The sequence below is a fragment of the Diprion similis genome, chromosome 4, assembly GCF_021155765.1.
Source record: "Diprion similis isolate iyDipSimi1 chromosome 4, iyDipSimi1.1, whole genome shotgun sequence".
Taxonomy (NCBI): domain Eukaryota; kingdom Metazoa; phylum Arthropoda; class Insecta; order Hymenoptera; family Diprionidae; genus Diprion; species Diprion similis.
This window is the reverse complement of record NC_060108.1, coordinates 6,363,849-6,378,907: the sequence shown is the minus strand read 5'-3', so window position 1 is coordinate 6,378,907 and position 15,059 is coordinate 6,363,849. Positions and strand designations below refer to the sequence as shown.

Genomic DNA, 15,059 nt, shown 5'->3' with positions numbered 1-15,059 from the left:
TAAATTTGGAATTGTACCAACGTTTTTCGTCGAGGAATTCGAAATCTAGGGGATTTATTGGGTATACATGAACGGAAAAATTCGAAAAAAATCGTGAGAGTTCCTCTTATTATGTGTAATCAGTCATAAAAATTTTGAGGGAATCAAATTCCGAATATTATTTGCGTACGTTCAGACAGAGAATTTATTTTGCAAAACAAATGTATCGATTATAATTATCTCTAAATCTAAAACTATGTAAACACACTCCATGTATCGGCCATCTTTACTGTCAACTGAGAGGTTTCGAGTAGTCTGGCAATGTATGGAAAAAATTGCATCAACTATTCAACTCGTATAATGCACACTGTGCCACTTTTTAACGAGCTTGTTAAATATAAATATATTTTTCTCATACATTAAATGAATACCTTTTAATTATAATAGTATACTAGGGGCTTCGCCCCTCCGCGCTTCGCGCCTCACTATTTCCTTATACATAGTCTATTAGACAGGTGAATTCACCATTTTTTTCTTCTTGCCTTTCTTGACTTTCTCCATTGCCAACGTAAATCCTGACTGTCCTTTTGACTGTTTGGTGATATATTTAGATTTACTATCATTTGCTTGTTACTTTTGATACTTTGTTACGTTCTGAGAGGAACGCCACGAGTTGATTATGATTCACTGCGTGATTTTGGTTAATCTCTCGACTTACGTAGTTGATGTTCGGAAATCTGCTGATCAGCTCCTCAGCTCTTCTCGTTTGGCTCAATTAATTCTGAGAGTTTGTAAGGTAATTAGGCTCGTGCCAACCATCACTATGCGTGATTGAAATAATTCTCTTTACACAACACTTTAATTTAGAATAAATATTCATTAATAATCAACAATCTCCTTCAACTTCTCAGTTGTCGAATTTACAATGGTTTATAAACTGGTGTTTTGCTTATCACAATCACAACTGTTATTAAATCTTTGAGGTGCTGAGTTTGATTTTATTCACTGTGTCTAAACTTTTCTATGATTTCTGGATTAACTCTGTTCTGTTCTGTTCTCTATGATGTCTAAAACTGTTCTCTATGATGTCTGGATTTATTCTCTCTGATCTCTATGATATCTAAAACTGTTCTGATCTAATTTGAATTAAGGTTGAGAAAAGAGGTGGAAAAAGTAGGAGGAGTTCGAAAGGGTTACAATTTCTCGCGGGTCTAGGATGTTTGGAGGAGGATATTAATTAATATGGGGGTAAGGTTTCTGATTAGTGCGTAGGATCTTGGCGGGGAATTAGCGTGAGGTGGTTGGTTTAGAAAGCAAGCGGCGATACGCTAATTGGCCGCGTGATCATTAAATAAGGGCGCTATTCCTAATTCTGAGAATAAGGCTTCTTTATCTGAGAGCTATTCATGACTTCTCTTCCCACGTTTCCTCTGTTTAGTCTACTCGACTATCTTTATTGAGTGATAATTGCAAGTGATTATTGACTTGAATTATTGCAGGTGTTTATGACTTTGAATTATTGCAAGTGTTTATTGCTTTGAAGCATTGCAGGTGTTTATTACTTTGAAGCATTGCAGCTGCGATCGTACATTAAGGGATTTATTTGAAAGCTAATGTTGAAAAATATATGTACCAGCACATGTACTTTTAGACAGAATAGAGGTTAGGTAATGAATAAACGTAATTAATAATTACATGGATTTTAATATCGCTAAATTTATACTTACTTAGCTCTTTTTGAATTATGTTGTTATCTTCTTTACATTGCATAGCTTCGTCGATATCTTGATTATCAAAAATGCCGGATTCGCTTGATAACTCATTAGCTAATTGAAAACAATTAACCGATTCTCTACTTTTTATAAGAAATTCTTTGCAGCTATCTGGCAAGTACTGATATTTGCTATTGTCAGTAATATCAAACAATTGGTCCAGCTTTAGATTGAATGTATCTGTTTTTTCTTGTTGTCTCTTGGATTTTTTTGCCAATTTTCGATTTTTTTTTTAGGTTAATATAGTCTTTATGGAAAGTTTCAAGTTTTTTAATACTTTGTTGTCGTTGGCAAGTAGGAATTAAAAAGTTACTCCAAAGATCATTCAATTCACTTATAACCTCATTAGAACTTCGTCGAATGATCATTTTAAGTCCACGATGTTTATGCATGAAGAGATTCATAACCTCACGATGTGTAGGTAATTTTTTAATATTGAACTTATTTAATTCAAAACCAAGTAAATAATTGTAGGCTTTTTTTCAATATCTTCCCTCATTTTCGAAGTTATTAACGTAAATGATTAAAGATTAAAAATTACTATAACACGATTAAAAAGTGTAGATATAACCGAAGAAACGATGTGTCAAGTCACGACGAGTAGAGTAAACTGAAAACAATAATCTTTGTGTTGAGACAGAGAACATATTTCGAGATTTCTTCTTCTTCTTCTTCTCACTTAGGCTGGGCTCCCGGAGTAGAGGGATTCCAGCCTGGCCAATGGGAAGGTTCCCGCGCCGGCCAATGGTGGAAACATATATGTATATGGAAGAATTAAAAGTTTTGAGTTCGATTCCCCGATGCCTCACTTTTTTTTTTTTTTTTTTTAAATTGATTAATCACAATAAATAGCTAGATTGGAAAAATCTTATCGAGAATATTAAAATCATTAAATGTTAATGTAAATAATATAAAAAAGTGGTCAATGAAACAGTTGGAGGACAAACGTATGTTCTCTGGTTGAGAGTATCAGTAATTGGCGAAGACTTCAGAATGGTCGGGCGAAGACATTTGAAGATTAAGATACATTACAATCACGTCTATTTTATTACATTTATACCAATTTGGGTATAAAAATTGTCAAATATGCGGATAAAATAGTGATATTTATAGTTTTCTTATGATTATTTAATTTTATATTGGAAACTATCAGTTCTACAGTTTCAGCTGCGGAACTTTTTTGTAGGAAATTGAATTTTCTACAAAAAAGGTCCTTCACAATTTTGCTGTAAAGTTAGTAGTGTAGGAGAAAAATGAAAAAAACCATAATTTTTTAGAAAAATTCAACTTTACAATTTTTTACTGGCGAGATACTTCATACATTCTAAATTAGCTGTAGGAACTTTTGAAGAGGAACGACCCCTCTAAAACTTCTGGCCATGGTCAATTAAATAGTATGAAAACTCGCGATGCTATAGATAATTGACAAAAAAAAAAAATTATTTCTACGTGTTAATTAAATGGAAAAATTCCAAATTCATTCAGCGAGTACTTAAAATTAAAATTAAGAGCTAGGCTTTGGTGGGAATTTTTTTTTATATGTTTAGAGTGATATTTCGTCTATAGAGTGAAAAAAAAAAATAGTCGTCTCAAACGAAGCACCCTCATGTACCATATATGTTGTGACGAGGTTTTTCGCCGCTCTTGTTCACCCGGAGAAGTTCCCAAGAGTTAACCTAGTGCACAATGATTCGGCAACCCGCGATGCAGTCTGAAACTTACAAAAGCTATCGCGAAATTTTGTTGGGCGCCTGGCGTGAGAAACACGCCTCGAATCTTTACCATCGCAATTCCTCGGCTGTCCTTCTCTATGCCAGATAGCTCAATACCGCGGAGAGGGGATGGGTAGTTTTGCGGAGAGAAAGAACGGACACTCGACGCGATACAGAATTTAACAAAATAAAATAAAATAATATATTCAAAAATCGAAGCGATACAAAACAAAAAGAAACAGATACTCAATTCGCCTTCCGCGATTCCACAAACAAAATATAAAGAAAATCAAATCTTAATTAGACCTTAAATCTACGTGCGCTAGTCGCGTTCCTCGTCTCAACGAGATCAACAAAACAAAAATCAAAATATAGTAAATCAACAGCGATACGAATACGCTACTCGTGATAGTCCTTCCCTTAATTAAAAATATCGGCGCTATTCGCCAAACCCAAACAGAATTATAGCGCTAATCGCAAAACATACTCTACAAGTAACTCGACAGTAATTCTTACTTAACAACTTAAATCGAAGCGATTAATGGCGACGCATCCAAAACTTCACTATCTTCCGAAATAACTCAACCCAGGAAACTAGAAATAATAACCCAGCCAAACGGAGCGCTCACACTTAGCGATCCGCGACCTACACGAGAGGTGACACTTTCTAAACACGCGAACGCGACTTGACCCTGTGCAGCGGAATTTGGGCTGCTCGCAAATAACGAAACGAATGACTCTACTCAACATATACAATAGCCAAAATTGACTCAATACGCTATCGCGAAAAACTCAAGCTACGGCCACCAAATGAGGAAATCGGCAAACGAATTTCGAGTAATTTCGCAATCAATCCTCAAAATGCCAACCGTTACTCGGAGCGCCGTTCTAGTCCGTTCTCGAAATTTGTCCGCAGAAATTTAAGAGCGCTTATCGCTTTTCATCCGCATCAAGAATCCCCCAACTTGGTAGTCGGACATCCTTCGTTTTTCTTTTTTTCTTTTTTTTTTTCTCCACCCAAACTCGCGACTCCCAAAAACTGAACACCGCTTCCCCGTAACCCTTCTTATTCTCTTGATGTACCAAACGCAACTTTTCTCTCTTGAATGCCAGGTCTCAAGTGTCTGGGCCCCGCCACGCGGAGCCGAAATTCCAGCCTAGCCTTCTTGTTTTCGAAATTCCTCGCATTCCATTGGGTGTTCGGTTACGTAATTCTTAAATCTAGCTTATCGCTAACGTAGGTTTCCGCTGTCGCGGATCGCTGATTGGCCGTCGGTCTCCCAAGTTCTCCGCCGTCGCCAATGACGTGTAGACCGTGCGGTTGTCGACGGGATGGTGTGTCGCGAGGAAGGTAGGCTACGGTTCGCTGGCCAACAGCAGGAATCTCGTCCGCCTCGGTTTCCCTCGTGGCAGAGCTCTACGTTGGCGCTCCCTCTGTAGCCTCGTGTGAGACCCTCCGCTCGCGATGTACCCTTCGTCGAGGTCCTCCTTCGTGACAGTCTCGATGTGGTCGGATTCGTCGTCCATTCCCCTGTTTGGTGTCGTATATGCTCGAAAAAAAACCAACAAAAAGAACCTGTAATGCTTAACTCGCTAGCCTGTAAAGTGTCCCCTCTCAGAGTTTCGGATGCGTGACCCTTGTCCTGGCGCTCTTTACGAACTTGTTAACGACATCTATCGCGAATTCCCTATTTGGATTCCGCCTAAGATTCGGGAGCCACTTGTAACGAGCATAAAAAAAAAATGCCACGTTACAATGTATATAAGTTTAGCTGATGAAATAACGGTTAATATAGCGTAGAGAACTATCGATATAAGAATATTGCACGTTATATGGTCGATGATATTGGACGTGATTCAATAGTATAAAGACCGCGTGATTGCCTGTTCGTGTAGTAAATCATTATTGTTTTTTCAGTGGATTGTGAACAGTGAATGCTGTGATCGGTGTATTTTATATTGTAGATGAAGTAGGTGATAAAATTATTACCTACGAGAGTGTCGAGAGTGTCGAGAGTTTATTTGTGGTTTAAAATACGATATTGACATTGTAATAAAACTATAAAATTGGTGGATATGTATATTGAATTGTATTTTCCCCCTTTTTTTTCAATTTCATGAGGCAACCAAAAATTTTGTTCCAAATTGGGTGAAAAAAAATGTGCGTGAAATGTGATTCCGTTCAGAAAATATGTAGATAATATTTAGATGCAGCTGTAGTACTTACTTTAGTTTTGCATTTCTGTGATTGAAAATACATTTTGAAAAGACTGTATGACGTCTAAAAATATTTAAATTGTACCGAAAACAGTATTTTTTAACATTTTTCTCATAATTGTTAATATCAGTTACTAATTCTACTAAATTGTACAGTTCATGAAGATTTAATGCATTTCAATTGAATACACAGGTCTGTAACAAAAAAGTTTTCTGAATAGTTGTACATGATACATATGGACATATGGATTTTGGTCTACTGATTCAGAATATCAACTCCGTTTTTACGTATCACATCGTGATTTCTTGTTATTCATACATACATGAAGAGATAATTTTATAACATCATCAAAAGAGTATTCTAGTGAATTCATGTTTATTTCGTTAATATGAAGATGCAGAGATTGAGAATGTCTGTAATTTGCCATGACAAGCTCAGGAAAATATGCCTGAAATTTATTCAAAACTGTTGTTTCTAAATTTTTAGGCAACGCAAAAGATGCTGATTATAAAAATATTTTCCAAAAAAATGTTAAGCAACTATAAAAACTTAGCGTGTAATATGACTCTAAAAGTTCACTTTATATTACATTGGCGCTAGTTTTTCATATTGATGTGATAATGTAAGGAGGGGAATGATTTCTAATATCATGTTGATTTTATTCCTAAATTCTATAAAATTCACAGAAAAAATCAGGACGATAAATTTTTTTTTTTGCGCTGCGCAGCTTTAGCTAAATATAAAATAATAATAATCATTTTTGATCCGTCAGGTATCTTATTTCATTTCAACTATCCCATGTCTGCGTGAAAAGGGCGGCTTTTGCGCGCAAGCCTAGGGCGGCGGTTAGGCTTAATACGCCCCTGCTAATCACGGCACCGTTTGACTCATTACCTGTCATAAAACCCGTAAATATTGACCAATTATCAACTATATTTAAAACGATACTCAGTCTCACCACTGCGTGTCGATCTTGACTGCCGTGCGCGAAAAAGACAATTCCCGTCTTGAATCAACTTGATAATTCTCGTTTGCATATTCATTTTCTGTGTGTCATAAACAGATAATTATAAATATATTTCTCAAAGACTGTCATAAACACCCGATGACAGCTGTCAATCACTTGACACTAACTTCATAGCAACAGCAACTTTATTATTAAATGAGTTTATTTGAAAATACTCCACCTCCTACTTCTCAGCGCACATCTTGTTGTGAACCACACTGTATGAACATAGTAAGTTTTGTTTGCTAGATGCTTTCTTTTTTGTTTCCGGCATCTCACCCCACCGCCAACTTCATGTGTATACTATTGTTATTAATCTTTTTTACCTGTTGCTGTGCGGTACAGGACTTTTTTATTAGATAGAGAGAAGAGATGAGATTTAACGATAGTACACAGTTCAAGGAGAGAATTGGTAAAGTATGAGGTCACGATTACTCATATAGTTATATATATTGCGATGTTTGTCTAAAAGGCAGCATCACGCTGACAGCGCGAGTGACGATAGGTTAAAATTGTTGCTTTATATTCTTATCAGATTTATTACATCAGCACGAGCATTAATTGTGAATCGATCAGAGCTTTTTCGTTTTCTAAAATCAAATATTATCAGTACTCTTTTTCTCATTTTTACTATCAACAATTTATGGGATATCACGTGCGTCAGCCCTTCAGATTGTCAATTTTTAGTTGTATGTCATATTCAAGATTCTACATGAAGTGTAATTCACAAATCTTTGCTTGATTTTAGTCTTCGGATTCATTCACAAACAGTTGTGCTTAAGCTTGAAAAACGTGAAAACTGAATAATTTTTATAAAACTGTCGTGAATATTACCTGTCGTTCTAAAGTCAAAAGTAGGTTAGTTTATTATATTAGGTGGAATTCGCAAATTTTCGATTGACCCTGGTATTTGAATTCATCTGTAAATAGTTGTACTTATGCTTCAAGAGAGTGAAAACGTAATTATTTGTATAAAGATGTAATAAATAGTATCTGTCTTTCGAAAATTGGTATCGTAAAGATACAAAGGTTGAAATACTGAAAACACATAAAAGGCTGTAGATCAGTAGTATTAGAGATGATATCGCTGTCTTAAATGTAGATTTACACTTTATAAAGGATAATTCATATGCATTTAATAAGTACGAGTTGATAGTAAAAAAAAAAAATATCTATTCATTTCCTTTTTAATTTTACTGGTAAGAAAAAAGTACTGCAGTAATGTCACTAAACGTAGCACATTAATTCCAATAAATTTTTGTAGGAAATTCACACACAGATTTCAGAATAAAATTTTCAAGTCTATTAGTTTTATCAAACCGATGTCTCGTAGATTTCTTTAACATATGGAACATTCCACGTCAAACCACCGAGATCTGACCTGCTGGGATCTTGATATCCAATGGATTTTTGGGTGTTTTTCTATCAAAAATAATACCTCTAATTTTTCGTAACCCTTCTCTCATTTTGAAAAAAAGTGTTAACCCGAAACATCCTTTACACGAGGATCAACATTTTTTAAATCGATGAAACTTTTTCGTAAGATCAGAGACTCGAATACACATCCTTTGGTCAAGATTTTATTTTATTTTCAAGAGTAAAAACGAAAAAAACGATGCCTAATACGGTTAAAAAAAGTTTCTTTCACTTTACTCTTGGATTAGAAAAAAAATTGAATTATACCAGGACGAAGTTTCTTTTTATTTTATTTCTGAATACAAGAAGCCATCAATAAAAACAAATTGAAAATTTTTTTTTTTTTTGAAAAACGAAAATTTAAAAAACAGTTCAAAATATTCAGCATTGTCATGCCATTGTCGAATCGTGATGAAAGGATGTGTATTTGAGTCTCCGATTTTACAATAGTTTCATCGATTTCAAAAATGTCCATCTGCATGTAAAATATATTTCGGGTCGCTACACTTTTTCAAAATGGCAGAAAAATGTAGTACACTTACTGTTCAGTTAATAAAAATTGAAGTAAATCACCATGGAAAACTACTAAGCAACAGCATTGAAAATCAAAACACATCAATTCAGTATTCATTCAAAGAGTGTATATTTAAACCACTTGTTTTTCACTCTACATAATATCGTTAGATACTGTAGAATACCAGTCATCCGTGGTAAACAAAACTGATTCAATCACATATCTCATTTAGACACGATAACCCTTTCAATATTTTTCATCAACGATGTGATATGTACCTTAATATGTTAGGCTTACAATATACACGTATGATTCTTATGGCCGTCTCACAATCGAAAAGTTTCATTGGCAGTTTGAAATTCGTTTGGCATATGAGCGGAAATCACTTCACATCTGACTTTTCAAACGGTGGACGAATATGTTTCGTATGCCCGACAAATATTTCGATGGAACTTGCCAAATGTAAGCTTGACTTCATGTTATTGTTCACAAACGCATTCACATTCATTGTGGTTCTGGTCGGTACGCGGTCACGTTAAAGCAGAGGAGGAGTTCCCCCTCTGCTATCAGTTTTTCTCGGATCGAATCTCACAGCATGTCAGTCTTGCCAGCGCGTCCGGCAGGAAGCAATCACATGCTAAATAGTTGCGACAGTGCGCGTTATAAAATCACAGTGGGCGGTTCCGTATTTTGATTTAACAATTATTTTCATCGGCAGAGATATTTCTTAAACAGTCGTTTGCTCTCTTTTCTTTATTTGTTCAATGTTATAGAATACACCGGTGTAATCCACGATCTCGCTATGGAATTACTAACAATATTATTCGCCGTGGTCCCTGCAGTTTTTTCCAAAAAACCCAATATTGTGTTCATTTTGGCGGATGATTTGGTATGTGAAGTATACGTATATCATGTGAGCCTAATAGTGCGGATTGAATTTTTTTCTAAATTGTTTCCAACTCTTGATTAATGTTATCAGCAGCAATGACAATGAATATCGAAACTGTTATTCCATATTCCATTACTATCTTATGATCACCGATTGAAGTGATAGCAATCAAATTTAGCAGTTTTTACAGAGTAACAACCACGAGTTTTGGATTCCTAGCATCGCAGGATCAGATTTGAAATTTTACTCATAAACTTCTTCATTATGAGGAATCGGATTTGAACATTCGTTTTTTGAAGAAAAGCCAACTCGCACCACAATTCAACGTTAAACCCAAAACCAATCTCTATACACGATTTAACTTAGGTCAACGTTGAATATTTCTCTTCTCAAAATCGTAGAATTTACGGTTTATTCTGACTGGGAATGAGTTTCGAGAATAAAGAATGTCGCCTACCCTACGTCTTTCTAGATTATTTCGCGCTGTGGGTGGCTTCGCGTGCTCGGCAGCGACTGGACACGAGAGGAACTCCTGAATAATATCCATGTTTCGAACAAAACACGTTAGGGATATTAAGTAATAGTTAGTAAGAATACCAATTAGTTTGACTCACAATTTAGATTAAACAGAGTGAGAAAGTTGATGAATAAATAATTGGTTGAAGGTATTAACAGTAATCGCAGTTACAGAGAAGGAACGAAATGAAGTTATTTAATAAAAGACAACGCTTGGAATTCAACAATTCGAGACTGTTTCACAATCAGTTACGCACCTCATACTTTGAATGATTGGATATTAGTTTATTGCCATGGGTCAACTTTTTGTAAAAATAGAAAAATCAAACTACACTTGGAGATCTTTGCTCTTTGAAATTTGAATAAAAACTTCCTAGGTTGATTTAGAACTGTTCCGTGAAAAAGATTTTCATGAATTGCTCAAACAAGAGGATTTTAAGAAACTACCTTGATTCTAATTATGCAACGCTTTCGTAACAGTCCTGTCCTTAGTTTGCAGTTCCTAACAAAGTTCTTGATTGGTTTGTCCCACTTTTATGAAATCTGGACCAACAAAAAGTATTTATATGCATATATAGTGATTTACGCCTTCTCATTAGCCCTTTTTACTCCTACTACGTGGATGTAGCATAGCAAGTTAGCTATGCGTACTCTAACTCTTCTCAAGGGTGCGGTAAAAATTTCCATCTCTGTATTATCTATAAAAATTCAAGTTAAGTTGTTTACGCCGACTTATCCTCACATCAAGACGCCGTTTCCCAAAACAGACAACTACTGTGAGGATGAACGATCTAATCACGCTTGACGTGTGCGTTAGTTTCTACATGATCGAAAATACCATAAAAGATTTTCAACCTCTGGAAACACCTCCAATGAGCTGTTACTTGAATATGAACAGATTTTTTTCGTAAGCGCATCAGAAAAATAGTCACAGTTGTAAGAGGCACCCTAAAATATTTTGAGCGTCAACCTACGGTTACAGAAAGGGCACAACTCGTTGTCTGGCAAAACCTTTTCAGTGCGCAAGTGTGTTACATTCTGAGAGGAACGCCACGAGTTCATTATGATTCGCTGCGTGATTTTGGTTAATCTCTTGACTTACGTAGTTGATGTATATGAATCTCGGAAATCTGCTGATCAGCTCCTCAGCTCTTTTCGTTCGGCTTAATTAATTCTGAGAGTTTGTAAGGTAATTAGGCTCGTGCCAACCGTCACTGTGCGTGATTGAAATAATTCTTTTTACACAACACTTTAATTTAGAATAAACATTTATAAATAATTAACAATCTCCTTCAAGTTCTCAGTTGCCGAATTTACAATGGTTTATAAACTGGTGTTTTGCTTATCACAATTACAGCTGTTATTAAATCTTTGAGATTCTGAGTTCAATTTTATTCTGAGATTTCTGATTTGTTCTGTTCTGTTCAAAGGTTCGAGTTATTCTGCTCTATTCGGTGGTTCGATTATTACTCACTGAGTCTAAACTTTTCTATGATATCCGGATTAACTCTGTTCTTCATGATAACTAAAGTTCTTCTGCTTTCTATGATGTCTGAAGTTATTCTGATCTCTATGATGTCTAAAACTGTTCTGATTTAATTTGAATTAGGGTTGAGAAAAGAGGTGGAAAAAGTAGGAGGAGCTGAAAAGAATCGCGGATTCTTGCGGGTCTAGGATGATTGGATAAGGATGTTAATTATTATGGGGGTAAGGTTTCTGATTAGTGCGTAGGATCTTGGCGGAGAATTAGCGTGAGGTGGTTGGTTTAGAAAGCAAGCGGCGATACGCTAATTGGCCGCGTGATCATTAAAATAAAAGCGCTATCCCTAGTTCTGAGAATAAGGGCTTCTTTATCTGAGAGCTATGCGTGATTTCTCTTCCCACGTTTCCTCTGTTTAGTCTACTCGACTATCTTTATTGAGTGATAATTGCAAGTGATTATTGACTTGAATAATTGCAGGTGGTTATTACTTTGAATTATTGCAAGTGTTTATTACTTTGAAGCATTGCAGCTGCGATCGTAAATTAAGGGATTTATTTGAAAGCTGATGTTGAAAGATATAACGGTCAAATGTGAGAAAGAATATATGTATGTATATGATAAGTGATAATTAAGTATGTAATAAGTATGTATGTAAGATAAGTAAGTATGTAATAAGTGATAATTGCAAGTGATTATTGACTTGAATAATTGCAGGTGGTTATTACTTTGAATTATTGCAAGTGTTTATTACTTTGAAGCATTGCAGCTGCGATCGTAAATTAAGGGATTTATTTGAAAGCTGATGTTGAAAGATATAACGGTCAAATGTGAGAAAAAATATATGTACCATACATGTATACCGGGACAATCTCTGAAACTATACAAGAACTGCGCATGCGCCAAATGATTCAATTTCATTGGTCAGCGAAATTGCCCCGCGGAGTAATTTTCGTCAGCTAACCAAGGCGATCAACGTACACGAAATGTGACAAGGCTCTGAATATCTCGCGCGTAAAGTAGCGTATTGAGGTTATGTTGATATTTATTCCTACTTATCGTGAATTTTCTAAGAAAAGTGTCATTCAGCAATACCGTAGTTGATATTAAAAGATATTTAATCGACAAAATAAAGGCGTCAATGCAGAAACAAATATCAAAAGCTACAGAAATTGGATCAGTTATTTATTGAAAGAAGAAATCTGAAATTAAATGTGGAACGTCATTAACGAGTGGAAGTCTAGACAAACTGAGGCAGGTAAGTAAAAATATTGTTTATTTTAAACAGATTCTTTATTTACATTAAATTAAAAATAAATGGATTGTTGTAACCCAGTAGAAGGTAGCTCCGGAGTAGATTTGTTACAGTGCAGTGCTCCGGAAGCCAGTAATCAGTGCCGATGAACATGAAATATCAAAATAAAATCAGTAACAAGGAATAAAAGAAATGGTGTATCTCAAAACACAAAGCTTAGGAGTACAAAAAGTAGCAATTCGTTTTTCTGTCGCAATTTATTGAAAATTAGTGGTATGCAAAAAAATTAGAAGCTCTTGTTTGATAATAATATCTTTTAATATTTTCAGGTGGAAAACAACCATCATCGAAGCGAGACTAAAGTTGTCAGGCGTCGAAGCGTGTAAGTAAATTTCTTACAGGTACTGTAATTTCTACTGACTACCGTAACTGTGTTATACTTTATTGAGGTAGGTCTGCTCAGCTTACAATTGTGTTATATTCCTATTGCTACCATTCTACTTAAGCTTACTTTAGGGTTTTTCTGTTTTGCTTTTTTTATTTTATTTTACTTTATTTTACATAGTACCCGTGATTTGTGAGTTTCTTTTGAGAAAAGCTCCACCTAAAGGCAGTTTGCGTTTTCGTGGACGTGGTGGTTCCACAACGGCTATCTGGTCTTTAACTGCATTACTTCTTCGTCTGATGATATACTTATACGCTATGTACCCTAGGAATACAATTACTATGAAACTACTTATCAAGTACGTAATTAAGGCATGTGTCCAATGCGCTGCATAGTTGGCTTGATCGCTGTATAACTTATTGCGTAAATCATTCAATCTAGAGCCTAAAGAGTTCACTTCTGCCCCGCGAAGTACTCCTTTTAATACGATTTTGCTGCTTATATTGTTGGCAAGAGGGATCGATTTGAGATCGTCTTCGCGTAGACTTAGGTTGAATGCAGGTAAGAAGCTGAATTCTTGCGTCTGTTGATAACGTCGCAGAGTCTCCAGTCGGAAATCTTTTGCAGTTACAACACACTTCCCGTTGAAAGTTATCGTGCCAGATCCTACTAACGTTTCGTGTCGGACGGGACTTTCGTTACAAGTAATCGCGATTGTCTCGGGTTTCGGTGCAACAAATGCCCACGAGTTTGATGCATCTAACGTAATCAACACCGTCCTGCCTAGCTCTACTGCTCTTTTCGGGCATTCTCCGAGTTGAACGTCAGTTTTCGTAAATATCGAAATTTCACAAGTGACCTGGTCGCGAATCACGTTTGTCGAGTGTCGAGGGTCGCACAAATAGTGTACTCCCAAGTGCTTGCAGCTTTCTAGATCGGATTGGCGCATCCGCACATAATTTCGATACTCGTGATCTACTACGGCGAGTTCCTCTGTGGTTTCTAAATAATAATACGTATTGTTCCACGTGCGTACCGGAAGGGGGTGTATTTTATTGACGATGTGCTCCTCGTTTCCAGCTAGCGGTATTTCTATGTCGGTCACTACGTTATTATTGTGTCCATAAGACTTTACATCGGCAATCGTCATTAATGCTGGCATCCCGGAACGCTTCAAAGGTATAGGGAAGCCGTACCCTTGGGGTAGGTGTGGTAGGTCAGATTCTAAATACTCTAATATTTTGGTAGGCGGTAGTACGTTCGGGTTGATTGTGCCCTTGCTTATGTCGATCAAGAAGTCCACAAGGTCCTTGACGTCGTTTAATAGGGCTATACAATGAGCCCTACTGCTTCTATATGCTCGTTTGCGTCTAGTCACGCAGAAGTTCTATCTATGGCGTTACTTAGGCTCGTTTCTAATTGTCTCATCGCCTCCCTGGGTGCCTTTTCGTTGCTCTCAATGTTGCTCATGAAGCCGTTGAACATTTCTAAGGTGGAGGAGATGATTTGTATCTGCTTTTGCATAGCTGACTTCAGGTTTGTCTGGTCGTTACGAAGAGCTTCTATTTCCTCGTCGATTCTGGCTGCGTCCTCCGCGTCCATGGTGCCGAATAAGGATTTGGCGAGCGACCCTAAAGCGTTAACTAAACGTCGTCGTTACCGTTTCTTAGCGCCTGCTACGTCATGTAATACATCTAGGTTTTTTTCAACTTTGTTCAACATGCCGCCTATGTCTCTATCGAGAGACTCGCATAGCGTTAATTCGGTATTTTCTTGCCTGCTACATATCCTACTCGTTTTCCCTAAGTGTGATCTGATACTTCTATCTCGTTGAAAGATACTATCCAAATCCATGTCGACCACCAGGCTCCCCTTATCCTTGTAGATCTGTAGAGTCGCTATCATTTCAAAGTAAAT

At 36.4% G+C, this 15,059-nt stretch overlaps 1 protein-coding gene across 2 annotated transcripts in view; it reads left to right on the top strand.

Moving 5' to 3' along the window:
* The first annotated feature begins 9,251 nt into the window (after positions 1-9,251).
* LOC124405411 (arylsulfatase B) overlaps positions 9,252-15,059 on the top strand; it is a 247,540-nt gene continuing 241,732 nt past the window's right edge. For both annotated transcript variants that reach the window (XM_046880285.1, XM_046880284.1), the window contains exon 1: positions 9,252-9,506. In XM_046880285.1, coding sequence (XP_046736241.1) covers positions 9,420-9,506 — 87 coding nt within the window. In that variant the 5' untranslated portion in view covers positions 9,252-9,419. The remainder of the gene's footprint in view (positions 9,507-15,059) is intronic.